Source organism: Plectropomus leopardus, chromosome 7, assembly GCF_026936395.1.
Source record: "Plectropomus leopardus strain MGB_pleo_1.0 chromosome 7, ASM2693639v1, whole genome shotgun sequence".
Lineage (NCBI taxonomy): Eukaryota > Metazoa > Chordata > Actinopteri > Perciformes > Serranidae > Plectropomus > Plectropomus leopardus.
Window position 1 is genome coordinate 7,694,650 of NC_142182.1, and position 20,351 is coordinate 7,715,000.

General features: G+C 39.2%; 2 protein-coding genes across 2 annotated transcripts in view; both read left to right on the forward strand.

Moving 5' to 3' along the window:
• Positions 1–58: 58 nt before the first annotated feature.
• tcp11l1 (t-complex 11, testis-specific-like 1) lies at positions 59–14,943 on the forward strand. Its single transcript, XM_088079779.1, has 10 exons — positions 59–353; positions 1,543–1,685; positions 4,529–4,661; positions 4,745–4,865; positions 6,013–6,233; positions 7,033–7,169; positions 7,817–7,992; positions 9,152–9,333; positions 11,126–11,298; positions 11,402–14,943. The coding sequence occupies exons 2-10, from the start codon at positions 1,544–1,546 to the stop codon at positions 11,623–11,625; spliced, it is 1,509 nt and encodes a 502-aa protein (XP_087935905.1). The 5' UTR covers positions 59–353; position 1,543; the 3' UTR covers positions 11,626–14,943.
• Positions 14,944–18,888: 3,945 nt separating this feature from the next.
• LOC121950195 (homeodomain-interacting protein kinase 3-like) overlaps positions 18,889–20,351 on the forward strand; it is a 39,565-nt gene continuing 38,102 nt past the window's right edge. The window contains 1 exon segment of the mRNA XM_042496120.2: positions 18,889–19,266. The gene's annotated coding sequence lies outside the window, so the exon portion shown is untranslated.

Consider the following 20,351-nt stretch of genomic DNA (forward strand, 5'->3'; position numbering starts at 1 on the left):
ACATCCAAAATTTGTGCGCGCGCGTGCGGGAGTGGGCTCGACTGCCACGTCATGTTAGCCCCACCCAGTACCGGAAGAGTCCGTCAGCCAGCGGCGCCCCATCAGAGGAAGGCTGCGACGTGAACAAACTGGAGATTTTTTAGGATGAAACAAAGCCTTCCCTTTGTTGAAGACGGTGTCCGGCAGTGGTGAAGTTGTGAATACATCTTAAACAGAGATAATTTCTCTATGGCGGGTTATGACTGAGTAGCTGTGTCACAGGGCTTTGTTGTTGTTGTTGACAGAAAGCTAACGGTAGATAAGTTGAGCTCCACAGCTAACCCGTCTGTTTCCTCGGAGCCGCCGGCAGCAAGGTTAGTAACGTTACTGTAAACACGAGTGTAACGACACACCACAGGAGCACGAGGCTTTGTTCTGTTTACCTCTGTCGTGGTCTGTCAGTTTAGCGTCGCGCAGACTCCCCCTCCCCTCCTCTCTGAGTCTAGGTGATGTCATCATCTGTAGATCACAACAAAAAACCTGCATCTCTCCTCGTGTCCTGTAAACATGAAACACCATCACTTCACAAATGCTTTGTATCGATGCAGCAATACTGCATTATTAACTAGAAAAATCACGAACAAACTCGCCCAACATACAGCAGGGATACTCAACTTGCTTTTCTTTGGGGCCACTTTTGCAAAATGACAGGAGGCCACGGCAGGGGCACCTGCACCAGCCCCAGTTTTTAGGATTTTAGGATATTGGGACATTTTATTGGATTTTAGCACATTTCTAGGATTTAAGGTCATTAGTTTGATTTTAGGGTGTTTCTCTGATTTAATGGACATTTCTCAGATTTTAGGATTTTTCTAGGATTTTAGGACATTTCTTGTAATTTTGGATGTTTCTTGGGTTTTAGCACGTTTCTGTGATTTACAGTCAATTCATGGATATTGAGACTTTTCTCTGATTTAACAGGCCTTTCTCGGATTTTGGGATTTTCCTAGGATTTTGGGACATTTCTTTGTATTTTGGCTGTTTCTTGGATTTTAGAACATTTTTAGGATTTTAGGACATTTCTGGATTTGGGGACATTTCTAGGATTTAAAGTCATTTTTTTGGATTTTGGGACATTTCTCTGATTTAACAGGCATTTCTTCAAATTTTGGATGTTTCTTGGATTTTAGAATGTTTCTAAGATTTTAGGACACTTCTAGGAGTTTAGGACATTAGGGACTTAGCAATGACTTCTGTCAGTGGCGAGAGATCCTGCATTGGCACTTTTTTTGATAAAAAAGCTCTAATTTGATGCCACGTTATGCATTCCGGCACCTTATGTATACTAAAAGTACAAAAACAATTGCCAGTGTGAATCACTTTATTTTTATTGTGAATGAAAAAATGGTTGGGGGGCCACCTGACAATCTATTGGGGGTCAGATTTGGCCCACAGGCCACAAATTGAGTATCACAGCATCATATATGTTACAGACTTTCAGCACTTGATAGAATGCATCTTCATTGCAATTGTTGACATTGAATGTTATCTTGCTGACTTTAGCATGCCAAAGGAGGGAGACCACCGTGAGGGTGAAGGAGACAAGGAGTCAAAGGAGGAGAGGACGCAGGATGCTCCAGAGGAGGCAGTGAGGAAGAGAGTCCGCGCAAATACTCCAAGCCCGCACAGGGGGAACACTCCTCAAGGTGAGAAACTTTTAGATTTCAGATGGGAACTCCAGCTGGACTGATTAAAAACAGAGAGCATGTGTTTTTAATCCTAGTTTCATTTGAGTAAAGGAAGAAACATTCCAAGAGAAAGTCCAATCAGATTAAGAAATTCAATATTTGCTCATAAAGATATTGTCAAGGTGACCAGCATCCTGGATCAACAGAGCACAACTCATGTTGGACAACTGTGGTTTAGGACGTCCAAGCTCCTGCTGAAAGTGGCCTCAGTGAATTTAGACCAGGACATGCAGTACAAAGCTTTTCAGTTCTTGGCTTTAGTTTGGATCCATCTGCTCTCCATCACGTACTGCAGGGATACTCAATTAGCTTTGCTCTGGGGCCACTTTTGCAAAATGACTGAAAGCCAGGGGCCAGTCACAAATCACAGCAGCCCCATATGTTTCTGGGCTCTGAAATTTTAGGATGTTTCTTGGATTTTAGGACATTTCAAGGATTATAGGACGTTTCTGGAATTTTAGAAATTTGCTAGGATACTTTAGGATAATTTCCACTTTTGTGTGTGTGTGTGGGGGGGGGGGGTTTTTAGGACATTTCTTGGATTTTTTGGCCGTTTCGGATTTTAGCACATTTCAAAGATTTTTGGACATTTATAGAGTTTTAAAGAGTTTTAGGACAGTTCTTGGATTTTAGGACATTAGGGGTTTAGATGGACCTCTGTCAGGGGGTGCAGGGGATCCTACACTTGCACTTTTTTCGATAAAAAAGCTGTACTTTGTCGCTGCTTTATGCACTCTGGCACCTTATGTATATTGGAAGTACAAAAATAGTTCCCAATTTGAATCACTTTATTTTTTTTGTGAATTAGAAAATGGTTGGCGGGGCCACCTGGCATCCTGTCTGGGGCCAGATTTGGCCTGCAGCCCTACCTTGAGTATCACTGATATTCTGTAATGGCTCAGCTCAGTTCTTCAGTCTCCTCGGTTCTTTATTAGCACAAACTTGTGTTTTTACATGTGATCACAAACAACCCTCCTTTTGTACCGAGGGAAAGAAATATTCATGGTCTTGTGAAGTGAATTATCCGGCCTCATAAGCATGTTCCCTCAGGCAAATAAACTCTTCCTGATGTCTGCAGTGCTCGCCTGTCTTAACTCTTTCTATCTCCTCACCATGCCCCCACTATAACCTGACAGCTGATATGGACCAGTTTGGTGTGGCTATATATACAGTCATCACATTGCTATTAGTAAAGCAGTTTGCAGTGTTTGTGAGAAACTTCATCACGTGGGTGAAAATGTAGATTTTGTGATCTCGAACATCTGTGGTTCATCACTGTTTCTCTGTCATATTCACAGTCACTATATGGCTTTTTGCAGTTTACAGTAAAGTGATTATTAGTTTTGTTTGCATCATTTCTAGCTGTGGCCATGGTTTTAGGAATGGTTGCTTGATTGTTATAGCTTAACACTGCAAATATAAAGTACTTTAAACGGGATGTTTGTAATATACTGTGTTATGTCCGACACAAAAAATCAAACACTTAACACTGTACACCCTCCAAAGTGAAAATCCCTGTCCATAAGATCTGCTATGTTCAGACATCAACTGCAGCTTTCTTAGCCTTATCCTAACTGAGGCTAAGAGAGCTGAAGTTCATGTCAGACAATTTTCAATGAATTATTCAAAAAGAGCAACTATTTCTGCAATTTTTACTTGCTACTGCAATTTAATTGCAAGAAAAAGAAGTCCAAAAACACTGCAACATGCATCACAATTCTCATGTCTCTTCACTGGCAACAGCGTAGGCCTGATTGTGTTTTTGTGTTGTCTGTACTTCCATCTCATTTTTGTTAACACAACATACTTGGACTTAACAATGGACTGATTAGATTTTGGTGCTTAAAGGTCACTGTGACCTCACAAAACATGAACATACATTCATCGTAAAGAAAATGACACAAATAGTAGATGCACTTAGTAGAATATGATGACAAAGTGATGACATTTTGCATCCAAAAGGTCAAAGTGTGACACTGTGACATTATAATGCTCTGCAAAAAAAAAAAAAAAAAAAAAAAAAGCACGTTTCTGGCCATTATTCCATGTCACAACACAGTAAAAAAAAAAGGGGACACTGAATTGTTGACACTTGTGTTCCCATCCTGAAAATGTGATGATTGTATGGATCAGTGAAACCAACTCTGCCCCCCAGTAGTGTGCTGGGTGGCCCCCCAACCATCTTCTAATTAATAATAAAAATAAAGTGATTCACACTGGGAATTGTTTTTGTACTTTTAGTATACATAAGGTGCCAGAGTGCATAAAACAGCATCAAAATGGAGCTTGTTTATCAAAAAAGTACCAGTGGAGGATCCCCTGCACTCCCTGACAGAGATCCTTGTTAAGCCCCTGATGTGTGGCGATAAGTTTAGTTTCACTGGTATAGTGCTAAATAGATAACCACATGACAATGTGACTTCTTGCTCATGTTTCTCTTCTTGCTCTCACCTCTTGCTCAGTTTTAAATTGGATTATCCTTTAGGTGTAAGAATAGAAACTTCACTTGATGGCAGGTATGCTAAACAGAGTGCTTTGTAGATACACTGAAGGATCACTTGAAGGGATTAATACAACTTGTAGTTGTTGCGTACCTGCTTTCACGACAGTCACGCTAAATCCACTTGGAAGTAAGAGATAATGCACTCTGTTTGCAAATGAGTCCGAATGCAATTTGTTGGGAGGGAAATAGCGTTATTTCTTCTCTACAAAAGTTCTGTTTGATAACTTTGGGAAGAAAGTACACTCTGATGTGTAATTCTTTTCAACTAAAATCATTTAAAGATGCATTTCCCTCACAGCCAGCCCCCCCAGGTTTGTCTCTGTGGAGGAGCTGATGGAGACGGCTAAAGGAGTCACCAACATGGCTCTGGCTCATGAGATAATGGTCAACCACGCTTTTCAAGTCAAACCTGCAGAGCTTCCTGAGGGGAGGTGAGAGTTGAATCACATACAGTAACTGACCTTGAAGTCTGTCTTGCTGTAGAAGTAAACGTCCCCGCTGTGCCCCTGTACAGTTTGGAGCGCAGAGTGAAGGAGATTGTGCACAAGGCATTCTGGGATTGTTTGGAGGCTCAGTTAAAGGAGGATCCGCCGACGTACGGACACTCGATTAAACTGCTGGCTGAGATCAAAGAGGTGAGGCCGAGGTTATTCAGCAAACAAACCAAAACTCAGCAAATGCTTATTTTAGCTGCCACCTTCTCTCTTCAGAGATAATCCCACAGTTGTTTGTATTTTGAGAAGGTCATGGATGCTCGGTTTTACTATATGCCTACGGATCATACAATATCTATCCCTTAAAGCTTCTGGGAACCCAAATCACCAAAAACTTTATTAATATATGTCATTTGAAATATTGTCATTTTAAGTTTTTCACTTTTCTGAAGCTGGGTTGATTTGGGCTTGGTTATCCCTGATCCGTATCACGTAATATGGATAAAGCCAATAAAAATTCAAAGTCCGGTGCTAGTTGATACTAATTTACATGCCAAAGTTCAATCTCTCAACGCTCCTTTCGATAACAATTCAGAAATACTCGAAGTGGACTGTTGGTAAATTCGGAGCGCTGTTGAAATGTACCATTCAGTTATCCAGGACATCGTACTCTGGGATGTCAGAACGCGCTCTAGGAACTCTGTCGGGGGAGACGGACGGTTTAATGAACTTAAAGCCCGGGGTTTAAGTGAGTTTGTCACATCACAGAAAGATGTGTTATTAAACACCTTACCAAATTTGAATGACCAAAAAAATCGCCATTATGTAAAAGGTCTCAAAATCATGAAAAATGCACAGTATTCTCTGATCTGAAACGCTGGGGGGGTTTCCGCCGGAGGAGCGGAGGCCACGCCCAATCGTGGGACTATGCTAATGATACTTCTCGTTTTATACTGCTACGTTGTCAGGGGCGGAGTTATGCTGAGTATAGCTCTAGTGCATCATCGAGCTATGGTTTCAGGCCCACCCAGAAAATCTTTGAACCGGAAAATGATGAAAAATAGTTAAGATTTGTGTTGGAGTTTATTGTATTCCAAATTCAAAATTTCCACAGAAATGTTTTCATTTTTATTGTATATGCAAATCGGTTAGCAAATCGGTTTTCGGTCTGATTAAGTACTTATAATCTGTATCGGTATCAGTGTAGGTTTCGGCCCTGAGAAACTATTATGGGTCGACCCCTAATTCTTACTATTTCAAGCCACATTTCCAGAGACTTTAATTCTTTCGATCACTCTCTCTTTCCATTCCTGTCCGTCTGTAATCATCTATTTCCCTGCTCACTCAGACACTGCTGTCTTTCTTGCTGCCGGGCCACGGCCGTCTGCGCTCCCGTATCGAGGAGGTTCTCGACCTGCCTCTAATCCAGCAGCAGGCAGAGAACGGCGCGCTCGACATCAGTCAGCTGTCCCAATTTATTGTTGGGATGATGGGCTCGCTGTGCGCCCCCTGCAGAGATGACGACATCAATAAACTAAAGGAGATCACCGATGTTGTGCCACTGCTCAAGTAAGCCAAGAGACAAGAGAGAGACTGTTATTAGCCCTGCATGTCCCAGGCCTGAGTTTATTTTTAGATTATGTAATTTCATTCCAGTACATTATGGTGCAGAAGTCAGCTTGTTCTGGAGTGACTGTATAACAGAGGATGATAGACTTAAAGGGGAACACCACCTAAATTAGGAACACGTCCATGGCCTTGGAGAGTTCAATCAGTATTTGTGGTTCTTCTCTCTTGAAGCCAGAAACCAGAGAAGTTAGTCTCAAACTTGTGACGTCATTGAGTATGAAGTTTGGAGATGCTCCATAGACAGTTAAGTTGTTAGATTTAGTTGTTTAGTCAGATCTGCCCGTCAGACATATTCAGTAAACAAACATGAGTATTTCATGTCCGGAAAGGAGTCGGAGGAAGTGAATACTTATCAAATCCTACCACAGTCTTTACATTTATTTTTTTTTAAAAGATATATGTTTTAACATGACTATCCCAAGTTTCTGCCACAATATTCACCTTACACACCTCAATCTAATCAAACAAGAATTGACAAAAACAAGAACAGGTCAATCTGTATAAACACACACACACATCAATACAGAAAAAAAATGTGACATGCAATGCATACAGTGTTGTACTGCAATGCTTCCAATTTTTCAGTAAGCATTGCAGTACAACACAACATACAAATACATTACAAAAGTAGCATATATACGTAAATAAAGGCATGTAAAGGCAGTGTCAGGGATGATGTAGTAGTATGATTGCTCACAGTTTAAAGTTTGGTGCTTTAATCCACCTTCCTCTCTCCCAGGGCGATATTCTCTGTGCTGGACTTGATGAAGGTGGACATGGCGAACTTTGCACTGACCAGCATCAGGCCTCATCTGATGCAACAGTCGGCTGAGTACGAGAGGAGCAAGTTCCAGGATTTCCTGGAGAAACACCCCAGTAGGGAATCTTTCTTCCATTAAACAAGTCATATTATATATATTATTCATGCTTTAAAAAATTGCATATTTGAGCATCTGTAGGTCGATCTAAGCCTGTATGCAGATGAAACACTCTGTAGATCACGTACAGATTTGCCTTGAGAAGTTGCTTGCACCTGAAAAATAGAACCATGGCCTATTTTTTACTTCTTTGTAGCATTGCAGTGATGCTGCAGCCATCCAATTATTGCGTACCTTAAAACAAAACCAGATGTTGTTTATGAAATTCAAATGAAATTTACTGACAGCTTTGATTTGCTAGTAATGACTTTCTCAGAAGTCGTTCCCTCTATCTACTTCTGCTACTCTCGCCTCTAATTAAGCATCCTACATTTCTGTGTTGACATGTTTTATTAAACGAAAGACAGTAAAATCTTATTTTTTTTAATATTTGTACATTGTGAGAAACTGAAGTACATGTGCTTGACTTTGCATGCATAAATGATGAAACTTCATAGTTGAAGGAACTTTATGAATTTGGGCGACTTCTTCACAAAGCAGGCAAATGGATGGATGTTACATTGTCTTTGTTTCAGCATGCGAAGTGATAACAAGAATTCACTGTGTGCAGTAAAGCTGAAAAAAACGATATAATCCGTTCTTTAGATGCCTTAGACTACACTGAGAAGTGGCTTGAGGACACAGTGAGATGCCTGAGAGAAGCCGGGGCGGATGGTTCTTGTGCTGCGTCTGACCCTCCCTCACTCCTCCCCGTTAATGTCCATAATCACGCCTATCTACGCCTGCTGAGGTGGGACCACGCGTCCGACCCCTTCCCAGAGGTAGACACAACCGAGATTGCACTGTAGGGCCACTACAAGGTATCTTTTGTATGCCTCCTTTACATTTTTACACAGAACCAGTCAACGGCAGCATCACTCCGCTCCTGCGTGTGAGTACACGCTGCGACACAGCTTTGCAGAATAAAAAAGAGGTGTGACAGCCGTGACATGTAACACAACAGTGTGACAAACAAACACATGTGGAGCACTTTCTAAACAACAACAATGGCATTAACGTGTCAATAGCATAATTTACCTCCTCTGTTATACAGCAGTTAATCTTGTCTTTTGCTTTGAAGGTAAGGAGAAATAAAATATCATTATTTTCCCAGTTTGCAGACATTTACGGCCACTGTTCTGCTTCTTTGAAGCAGCCTTGAATTTCAACAGCTGCTTTTAAAATCTCCTGCGTTGTGGTCGTCAACATAATCCATAATCAAAACATCACACCTCCCCATCTGTGGTCATGTCTTTCCTGCTTTTACAGCGACCTCGGCTGCGTTCAGCCCCTACAAAACCTTGCAAAATGTATAGTCAAACAGAAATGTTGGTGCGTTTAACACGCAGTTGTGTCATGCAGGCGTGCTGCCTTTTAATAGGGCGGGGTCTAATTTAGTACAACTCAAAGGGACTTTACTAGTCTACATTTCCAAAGCAAGTGTGAAATAAAAAAAAAATTATAGTATTAGAATAAGTAAAGATATAACTTCATTTGTTTTTTTCATGTTGCTGCTGATTGGGTTTACCTCTGACACAACCACCAAATGGGAGAAAACATAACATAAGCCTGTTGCACACAGTTTCACACCTTTTAAGGAAACCTGTCATTTAGTCTTGAAACCGTGGCAACATGGTGCTCACCATTTTAAGATTGAGTGTGCCCATCATTTCAGCGCCATTACTTCCTTCATTCACGGCTCAGAGGTGAGACATCTCTGCCCCCCTTTCCGTGATCAGACATTATATACAGAACAGCGAGGCAGCTTTAGTGGTGCGATGTTCCCACCTTGAACAGGCAGTGTAAATTCAGCCAGTCCTAAAGCCTGTCACTGTGACTCCCTGTCAGCTGTATGCCTTTTTAACACGTTCTGCCCCATGTGATTTTTTGTGTTTGGTCTCTTGTGTTTTAATCACATTTCTCCTCTTTTCATCTCTGTAGACGGTGTTGATGGATCAGGTTCGGTTCCAGGAGATGCAACAGGAGGTTGAGCAGTTAGTTCTGCTCTCCTCTTTGCTCCTCATCATCTACACTACCACAGGAGAGGCGATCTCAGGCCTGCCGGGGCTAATGGAGACTCTTAAAAACACTGTCAGTGTCATGCTTGCAGACATGCACACACCGTGAGTACCAGTGCTTTAACTGCCATAGCTTTATCTTGATGATTCAGACATCTTTGGGGTTTTCTACTCCCAGGATCCGATGACCTTTAAACCATACTGATTTGTATTTTTATATTACTTTAGATTAACTGACTACATGTGAGTGAGTCACTTGTAGTGAAGAATTCACAGTGAATTATCACCTGGCGGTTCCCCTCAGCTCTCAGGGAGTTTTGGTTTCGCAGCCTGCAGAATCTGCTTTTATCAGACTTGCTTCTAACTGCTGACACACAACATCAGCTGGTAAACATAATTCTGTAAGAATGAAAAATTAACAATCAAACAGTCATATTTTTCTTAGGAGTTATTGGGGACCAAAACAGATTTTAATAATCGACCATAACAAGTAAATATTACATTTGCCAAGTAGACGCACGATTCCAAATGCAAGTGTCTGCTGGATTTGTAAATTATGGTAGGCAAAAGAAGAAGGTGATGATGCATCCAAATTAAAAAATGGAATAACAAAAGTGTGTGAATTGAAAAATAGGGTAATAAATTATAAAGTGATTTGAAGTCCCTTTTTGAACCACGAGCAAATTGGCCTGATTTCTTTCACATTTATTGAAAGAAGGCAAAGGGTTATAAGAAATGACCCAAAAATTCACAAAAAATAAATAAAAAGTTTAAATAAAATTACTGAACATTAGCAAAAAAGAAAAAAAGGCAAGATAACTAAAATAGAAAATGACCTGAAAAAAGTGGTAAAATAAATAATTATAAATAATATTTTTTTCAATAATTCCATTAAAATAATAACAATAATTAAAATATTCTTCTACTACTACTACTACCATTAATAATAATAATAATAATAATAATAATAATAATAATAATAATAAACTTGTTGTTACCTAATTTTATATATAGAATTATAAATACAGTTTTCTTGATATTTTCCCTAATTATTTGATATTTTTTAAACAGTTCTTCCTCTCTCTTGTTTTTTCTTTTTCTTTTTCTAGCTAATTTTTAGGTCAATTTTAGATTAATTTCATGCCAACTAGCTGTTTGTCTTTTTCACCATGTTTTTGAAAGAAATTAAACTAATTTGCTAATGTTTCATAACCTAAAATGATTGTGAAAGTCATCTGAACACAACACAAGAAAATGTATGTGGATCCAGGTTTCAAAGGGTTAAATTGTCTGCCATTCATTATTTACAACACCTAACTGACATCCATCCTTCACAGCAAGAAATGTTTTGTTGCTTCTGCCCAGGCTGTCAGTCAAGGACACGCCTGCTGACTAACTGCTCTTGTGTTTTTGGCTCTGAAAGGGAAACTTTTCCGCTTTTCAGCCAGCTATGTGTCTGTGCAGCGTGTGCAGATAAAAGATGCTTGGCTTCTTTCAGTGTTGCAGTTGCCCAAAGCTCCCCGCTCACCTGCTAGTGGGGGTCGGCAGCAGGTGTTCGCTCATGAGCTAGGGGCTCTAGAGAGCGGGGACTAATTTGCTCTGCTCATCCACCGGCTGTCACAGGGCTTTTTTTTGTTTTAATTATCTGAATTAAATCACTCAATAATTTATCACTCTATTTTCATCAATTTTTAACCACTCAATTTTTCAGCTCACATGCATTTTTATCAATATATTTTACTTGCATCCTTCATAGTAAATAAACAACATGTCTTCTGACACGGTTTACACACAAACTGTTGATAAGTGACCAAAAAACAAAGAAAAAACAATGAATAGCTAGCGTCAGATTTACAAGTTGTTTTGCTTTATTTTATGTCTTCCTTCCTGTCCCAAGGTCTTTTAGTGCACAGGAGGCCTTAGCAACCCTCGGGGAGAAACTTTGTGTTGAGCTCAGTCAGTGTCTAAGCCAGCATGGCTACTCTCCGTTCTCAGCTGACCGAAAGAGCGCTCTAAAGGGACAAATCTCAGCAATCGTCCAGCCAGACAACACAATTCGCAAACTGATGGGTAAGAGCATTGACACGTGATGACGTAGCCGATAGTTTACGGTTGGCTGTGTTTTATAAACACTGACCGAGATCTCTTCTCCTCTCTTTTCCTGTCTTCCCAGAGTCTCGGGTTCAGAACTACCTCCTGGCTTCCCTGGAGTCCAGCCAACATAAGACCCCTCCTCCCCTGCCGGGAGGTCTGGCTCCAGTCAGCAGGGAGCTGAAGGAGCTCGCTGTTCGCTTCAGTCGCCTCATCAACTTCAACAAGCTGGTCTTCTCCCCATTCTACCAAAAAATTCTCCATAACATACTGACACCGGTAGAGAGTCCCGGCACAGAGACGTAAACATGAGTGATATGGAGAGTGCTCTGTAGTTTTGCAATTTTCCCCTCACTAGTAACAGTTAAGATTTAGAGAAACGAGTTGAGGAAGATCTGTATTCAGCGGCTAAAGCCAGCTCCCCCCGCCGAGTGTGCACCACAAACCACTGTAATCAAAAAATGCCGGCTGCCATCTCAGTTGCATTAACTCGCAGTGTTGCTTATTTGATAATCTCAGGCCTCACAACCATCCAGCCATCTGTCATTAAGTTGCCTTCAAGTATTACTAGCAGGGCTTGGTATCATTCGGATAGTTTGACATCCAAGCCAATGCAGTACTCGTGTTTTAGAACCAGTATTAAAACAATATTTAGCATTTAAAATATGATAAGGTGTGGGGTGCCCAGTAGCTCACCTGGTAGAGCTGGCACCCCATGTACAGAGGCTTCGAGTCTGAGTGCGGCCCTTTGCTGCATGTCACCCCCTCTCTCACCCCCTTTCATGCTTGCTGTCCTAAATAAAGGCCAAAAATAATCTTAAAAAAAAATGATAAGGTGCAGTAAAAAATTGAAAAATCTATGATCTTAATCCTGACCTGCGATAGTCTGGCGACCTGTCCAGGGTGTACCCTGCCTCTTCCCCAATCCAGCCCCCCCCCATGACCCTTATGAGGACAAGCGGTTACGGACAATGAATGAAAGATTGATCTTAATTCTGAAAGAGGTTATCTTACTTAAAATTAGATAGGTCAGGTTTTTTGATGTGGGGTTGTAGGAGGTACTGCTGTGGATGGAGGTCAGCAACAAAACGCATTTTAGCCACCTAAAAAAAGCCCCCCCTAAAAGTTATCAATATAATTTTAAGTGTACACGATATATTTTTTGACACTTTGGTTTATTTTTTCCTTTTTTCAAGAAAACAAAGCATGAGGAAGATTGCCAGGCATTATGACAATCATCATATCTGGATAACAGACATACCATGTTATGAGCTGTAAGCAAGAGGCCTATTACAGCACTTAATAAATTACAAATCATTTACCTTGATTAACAAAACAGACAGCCAAAAAAAGGGGAAAGTTATATTTCAAGAAGTGAGGATTGGCGCGGCGAGCCACCAGACACGTTCCTATAAATATGTCCTCCATTTTATCCATCTTGCGATGTAAACGTCCTTTCTCAGTCTTAGGTGAAAAGTCAGTCTTTCCGTCTCATGAATCTCTTCAATAAATACATGTCAAGTGTACGCTATATTGAGAGTATTTTAGTGCTTTAACTTTCTGTCAGACAGCCTATTTTTGACAGAGAAGCCATTAGCGACTTTAGTTCCCCATTTATGCTCTCATCAAAACCACTCGACTCCTTTGAGAAAAACAGTAATTTTATCTCGCTGAACACAGGAGCTGCTTGTCTACTGCTTCCTCCAGCAGTTGCTTGTTTTTGTTATCGTGTGACTTTGGTGAGTCTAAACAAACCCTTTTAAACAACAAAGTCACACAATAACACAAACAAGCTAACTGATGGATGAAGCGATACACTTGCAGCTCTTGTGTTCAGTGACAGAAAATGAATAATTCTTATTACTCATCTTGCATGGGATGCAAAAAGAACACATGCTTGCAAAAATTGGTGGTGTTTGTGAGAAATGTTCAGTAAAACTCCAAAGAAACGGTGACATTGCTCTCTAATGTAAGGGCATGCAAGTTTACAAAGGATGTTGTTGAAAGGGGACCAGTATGAAACCTTAATCATCAGATTATAAAGCATTTATCAAACAAATCTCCTTTAACAGAATTTGCCTGACCAGTGTCTCCTGATGACTCATAACGGAGCTCTATTACAGTGAATACTGGCAGAGACGGGAGTCATTTCCTAGTCTAAGAACGCTGATGAAGTGCTTGCACTCTGATAACAGTAGCACTCAATATGCATCACTCATAGGAAAACTGAGACCTGCACAAAGACATTTGATAAATACAAACTTTGGCCAAGTATTCTGTACTAAAGACGTGACAGTTTTCAATCTCTGCTGCTGACGCAGTTGAATCAGTCGAGCAAAAACACGTTAAAGAGAATGACCAATATAACAGGTGACTGCATGCTGTCTTTTACACTGCAATTGTAAGCGGTTACAGTGGATACAGAAACTCATTACACTTCACATCTTTGCTTGAGATCAAATAATTCTTATTCGGGCTTGCAAGATTTACTTGGTTTCGAGTAACAGAACATTTTGGTATGTGTTTGTTGCAGCGGATTAAAAATGAAAACATACACTGGATTTGTAATTGAACATATGCGTCAGTAAGCATCTTCACTAAGTCTGTTTCGGGTCTCTGCCAAACTGAATTAAAACTGGAAGAAATCCTTATAAACACATGTATGTCAAAATTGCTTATCAAATGTATCATTGTCTAATTTAAGATCTTAATCTCAATACTGGCGCATGAGGAATTAAAAGATCTGAAATACAGCAATTCACGTTAGTTATCCTGTGGGAACAAGTTAATTATCCTCTGGAATCACTTTATTGTGGGAACTAATTAATTATCCTGTGGGAACAAACTAATTTTCTTGTGGGAGCAAGTTACTGTCTTTTGGGAACTCGTTATTGTCTTGTGGGAACAAGTAAATGAGCTTGTGGGAACAAATATTGACCATGTGTGCATAAGATAAAAACTATTTCCCACAAGATAATTACTTTTTAACACAAGTTAAAAAACGTGTGTACACAAAATAAAATATCACCTTTCGGGACTGTAGGGGCTCTTCCATGCAGTATCAAAATGTGACCAAAATTATAATATAGTATGTTTTAAAAATAAATAGGCAACATGCTCATATAACAAGAAGAACTTCCTACTTTTGAAACAAACAAACAAAAAACTTGAGCCATATGGCAACATGAAAATAAAGGGTATGTAGACTTTTGTGCACAAATACGGTATTTTGCAGTACATTAGTTTTAAGGAAAAGAACCAGGATAAAGTGATGTGTACTCAAAGGAAGCCAGACTGGTGTTATGGACCAACTTGAACTGTTGATCTGTTTAACTGTTATTTAGTTTTTAAATTGTGTTGATTTATTTATAACATTTCTGATGGTTTATAAGATGTTTAGAATATTTACTTTTGACAAACACTTTGTTTTGTGTAATATTTCACACACTCATCTCACCACCGAATACTTAACAGTGGTTGTAATGTTTCTTCACTAATCCAGGCAGGATGACGTTGCCTGTTCTCCAAATGAATAACACATGATCATTGACTGGTCGCATTAATCACACTGTTTGTCTTTGAATGTTCATCCAAAATGCCAATAAAAGCATTGTTTGTTCCACACAGCTGAGTCATTTCTTTCATCTCTCAATTTGCTGTTGGTTTTGCTTTTTGTTGGTGTGCTTTTATGAGATTCAAGGGCTCTAGTGGTTCGTTGGCCTGGATAATTTCTTCATTAAACACCTTTTTTTGAAATCAAAGACTAAATCATTTTACGTTGATGACCTTTTAGGTTTGTAATTTGTTGGCCATTTCTTTACGCAGTGATTTAGTAGTGACTAACCATCATCCTGACATTGTACTCTAGCTTTATTGGCTGGTTTTCTGACTTGTTTTCAGTCAAAAAAACATTTAAATATTGTGTGGAAAAAAACTATCATTTTCTCCACCAAACTGCCTGCATGTAGTTTATATACATGACACTAGGTGGAACCAGAACTCCAATTAATCTGATGTAACAGTTTAATCATTAATACACACAATTCTGGTATATTCTGCTGTTTTTGTAGAAGCAGAATAATTTCATAACAGCCCTAAATGAGCAACAAATGAACTGTTACTTCCATTTCACTACATTTCTAAGTTACTGTCTCAATGACGGACCATCGACTGTAAAGTGTTTAACTTCTCGTATGTGTTTGAACACGTGAGCCACACGAGCCCCATTACAAATAGAACAATCTAATAAGTGCAAGATGAGACAAGCTGAACAAAAGTGTGTGAGCGATTGGGAATTTTAATGATCTTTTGTGAGTCCCAATTTAAATGCAAACTTGGCCCAGTTCAGCTTGGTGGTGTGAGCTCTTGCATGTTTTTGTCTGATTCAATTGGACGTTTGTCCACATTTGTTAAATTCTGTTAAGTGATGGGGCCTTACAAGTATTTGATGGTATAATATGATGTAATTTTGGATGGCAGTGTTGTAAGCCACATGAGAGTAAGAAGTTTTACTTAACTGATCTCTGGCGAAAGGCCTTCCCTGCATTTGACCCAGTCAGAGAGCAGTTACATCCCAAAACCTGGTTACTGACTACAGTTTGTGCATTTCTTTCTGGATTTGTAGATTTTCTAATGGAAAAGCAGTTTTTCTGTAGCTGACTTTGGACATGTCACAGTATAAAAGCGCAGGTGTGAATACTGAATAATTTTAGAGACACGTGTTTTTACTGTGACAGGTCAAAATGTCTGTTGTGAAAAAGTCCTGGAAGACCTTTCACTCACATTCTTGACACATTTATTCAAACGGTATGACATTAACCAATGTTGAAAGAAGTATTCACATCTTTTACTTGAGTCAAAGTAGCAACACTACAGTGTAGAAATACTCTGTTACAAACAAAAGTCCTACATTCAAATCTTTACATGAGTAAAAGTACAACAGTATTAGCATCAAAATTTATTTAAAGTACCAAAACTAAAAGTAATCATTATGCAGAATTTGGCCCATTTCAGAATAATCTATATTATATCATTGGCTGTAATTATTGATACATTATTGTGTTAATTACTTTAACCGTAAGCTGGTAATGATGTCGCCAGCAGTCCTGCAGTATATAATAACACTGCAAACGCTTCGGTCCGGCCACGTTCTCAGCTGACAACATCCAGCAGCGTATCATGCAGATGTGAAAGGTGGCTTTAGGCATCGGGATCTTACATCGACAGCACTGCAAAAGCCGTGGTATTTGACAACTTCAGAATGACAACAGGCTGCCATGTCAGTTGTTCCCTCACCAATATTTAGAGCCTTATTTAACCCCCTCCCAACAAGTTATGTTGACATGATTGGTAAAGCAATGGATGCTTTAGGTATTCTAGTTTATCTCATCTCTATCTTTGGGGTAGAGGAGGCAGAATTTGCATCAGGCCCGCCGTGGCCCCCTCTGGCCTCCCCTTAGGCCGCCACTGCACCAGATACCCACGAACAACCAGTTTTCTTGTGCTGTTGTAATATTACCTGTGTGTTTTTTTGTGTCAGTTTGTTTGTGGTAGCTTTATTAGGAATTTTGCACCATGCCAGCACAACATAAACTAAAATAAAGTTGTTTGCAGTGGTGTAATTGTATTTTATTTTATTTAAGTAATAATACTTCATGACAGTGCTTAAGTTCTTTTGGGAGTATCTGTACTTTACTTGTGTTTTTATATTTCTTTCAACTTTTAGTTTTACTCCACATCATTACCTTAAATAAAATGTAAAGGATACTGTTATTCCTATACATTTCCCCATATTTTAGCTACATAAAACATAGGGAAGGAAGGGAGACAGGAGAAAGGGAGGAATTGATGGGCGTATTAATGAAGGAATGGGAGGGACGGAAACACTGGATTTCTTAACATCCTTTTAAGTTGTAAACAAGACCTTGATTTTCTTCAACTGTAAAATATGCTGCATTTTTAAGGTGGTGTATGTTACCAAGAAGTATACTCCATAATTCTCAAAATTCTGACCGCTTGCTTTGTTATTAACAGCATTTACTTGTACTTTTACTGTCAATACTTAAGTACATTTAATACAGGCCTAATAAAACTATTTTTGATACTTAAGTACAGTAAATATCATATACTTTATGACTTATACTCAAGTAATATTCTAATAGGTGACTTAAAAATCAACCAAAGTCATTTTCTAGTAAGATTTCTGTACTTGAACTAAAATAATAATTACATGACATTACATAATTACACCAATTATTAGAACTAGCCCAGCCAAAAGATACAGTCACACCATTAGGTAATAATGCATTTGATATTATAGTTCATGCAATTGTCTCGTGAATTTACAATTATCAAATTACCAAAGCCAACTGACACACAGTGAACCTGAGACCCGGGGCAGCTGCGCACTTTTCTTGATTGAAAATCCAGCCATGTGTATGACAAGATGAGATACAGTTCAATCATTGGATGTATGTGGGCAGATTTTAAAGGTGTTCAGTAAATTAGACTAATATGAATACAGCTCAACAGGTGATTATATAAACACCTAAACACTTTAAATTCAAGCATACATTCACATAGGCGTTTAAGTTTATTTAATTGTTTTTTGTAGTGTTTTTATTCAGTCATCACACATAATACAGTAAGTACAAACTACACAAACTGTATAAACAAAATCAACAGTTCACTTGTTAATTTATAGCAAGTGACTTTTACATGTTGCATGAGGAGGTTAATGGATGAAGGAAAAGTCTGGACATAGCAGTGCTTTTTAATCAATTCAATTCAATAGGCTTTATTGGCAGGACATTTGACATGTGTTGCCAAAGAGCAATTGAATAAAATTAACAACAGATAACCCAAATAACAATATTAGAAAATAGGGTAAAATAGATAATAAAAGTAGTAAAGAATATATATATATATATATATATATATATATATATATATATATATATATATATATATATATATACACACATTGTTGTTGGGCACTTGCTGTACATGAAGTTAAAAGTTTCAGTTTTTAATAAACATCTACTTAAGACATTTAAACAAAGTTTTGTGTTGGAGTTTGTCATCTTCCAAATTCTAAATTTCGACTGAAATATTTTCATTTTCATTGTATATGCAAATCGGTATGCAAATATCGGTTTTCGGTTTCATTAAGTACTTATAATCTGTAGCGGTATTGGTATAGGTTTCGGCCCTGAAAAACTATTATGAGTCACCCCTAATTCTTACTAATTCAAGCCAAATTTTAGCCAAACTTTCTGTCACTCTTTCCATTCGTGTACATCTACATGCATCTATTTCCCTGCTCAAGTTTTGTGTTGGAGTTTGCTAAATTTTAAATCTTAAAAAAAAAAAAGACTTTTTCATTTTAGCTTTAATCCGTGTATGCTTCCGTAATTCTATACTATAACGTTGAGAGATCACTGAAGATAAATGTTTTAATCAGTTGTCACAGGGACGTTTATAGTTTATTTCTCTGTGTGTGTGTGTGTGTCTCCCTGTGTCTCTCTGTCCCTGTCTCTCTCTCTGTCTCTGTCTCTGTCTCTCCCCTCCCCAACATTCCACACATGCGGAGAAGCAACAAGCTACCGAACCAGCAGCAACAGCTAGCAGCCAGCGGCTATCTTTGTCGGGGACGCGGCGTATCATACCATGCAAAAGTTTGGAAACGCGGCTTCCCTGCCCTGAACAGAGGACAACGGCAACGCTCGGCCACACCTGAGACGGCTGTCGGAACCATGGGTCGCGGCTGGCTCTCGCAATAGCCCGTTGTTTGCGTTATTTGAAGCCTCAAATGTGTGAAAAGTCTCTCTCGTCGTTGAACAAGATGGCAGCAGCAGCATCGTTGCAGGATTTCACTGTGGTGCGGCTCCTCGTTGCTAGCCTGTTCCTTGACGCTCTGGGTGAAACGATTTACAGGTCTTACTGAAGGTATGTCACTTTATCTGACTAAACTGGCTCTCAGATATGTTTTCGGTGTTGTGGCTGTGTTGGTCTCTTGAGCTGTTTTAACGTTGAAATGCTCGTTGCTAGCGTGTTTGCTAACGTAAGCTAGCCAACTTCAGTTTGTTCCCGTTTGCAAGTGTTAGCAACGAAAGCTAATTAGTTAGAGCAAACGACGATTTATGGTTATTCAGGGGTGTGTTGAAAGCATGCATTTGTTTATATTTTTAATTTCGAGTAACTTTCGCAAAGTATTTTATGAGTCGTTACTTTGAAAAGGTATGGAAATGGACAGAAAGTAACGTCAAAAGTTAACGTTAGTAAAAGTCACGCAGTATTTGCCTCACATTAACGTTACATGTAAATCGAAATTTGTTTTTTTTAAGGTTAATTTAAGTTAGCTATCAACTATTCTAGATGGTGTAACACACCCATTATTATGCTGCCTGTCACTTGCAACATAAGTTTCAACAGGTGCCTGGGCTGGTGTTGCCCTTCCCCCAAATACATACACACACACACACACACACACACACACACACACACCACCCACCACCCCTCTCATATGTTAACTGTCTCCTAGATTGATCAGTAACTAATGGCGTGTACAGCTGGCTTTCTTTTACAACTTTAAAAAACACCAAACACACATGCACAGAACACACACAAACACACAAACACACACACACACACACACACACACACACACACACACACAGGTCTGTGTCATGGCTCTCCATTTCAGGCTTGGATCTCGACGTCCTGCAGAGTATCAGGATACCTAAACTGGCAGTGTGCAGATAGAGCAGGAGGTATCACAGCTGTGTCTATGCCAGTATCCCTTATTGACTGATGGGTATGGCACCTTGTCAAGCATACACAGGGAAGATTCATTTGCAGGTCATATTGGTGGTTCTCTTATTTATTTATAGCCAGTGACTTTTATATGTTGCACGAGGAAGTTATTGGATGAAAGAAAAGTTTGGACATAGCAATGCTTTTTAATAAATTTGATTCAGTAGGCTTTTAAAGGCAGGGCATTTATATCATAGAATAATATATATTTATGCAGT

Coding starts and splice junctions, on each gene's coding strand:
- tcp11l1 (XM_088079779.1), top strand. CDS start 1,544: ATGCCAAAGGAGGGAGACCACCGTGAGGGTGAAGGAGACAAGGAGTCA. Junction 4,866..6,012: donor TGCTGGCTGAGATCAAAGAG/GTGAGGCCGAGG, acceptor CTGCTCACTCAG/ACACTGCTGTCTTTCTTGCT. Junction 6,234..7,032: donor GATGTTGTGCCACTGCTCAA/GTAAGCCAAGAG, acceptor CCTCTCTCCCAG/GGCGATATTCTCTGTGCTGG.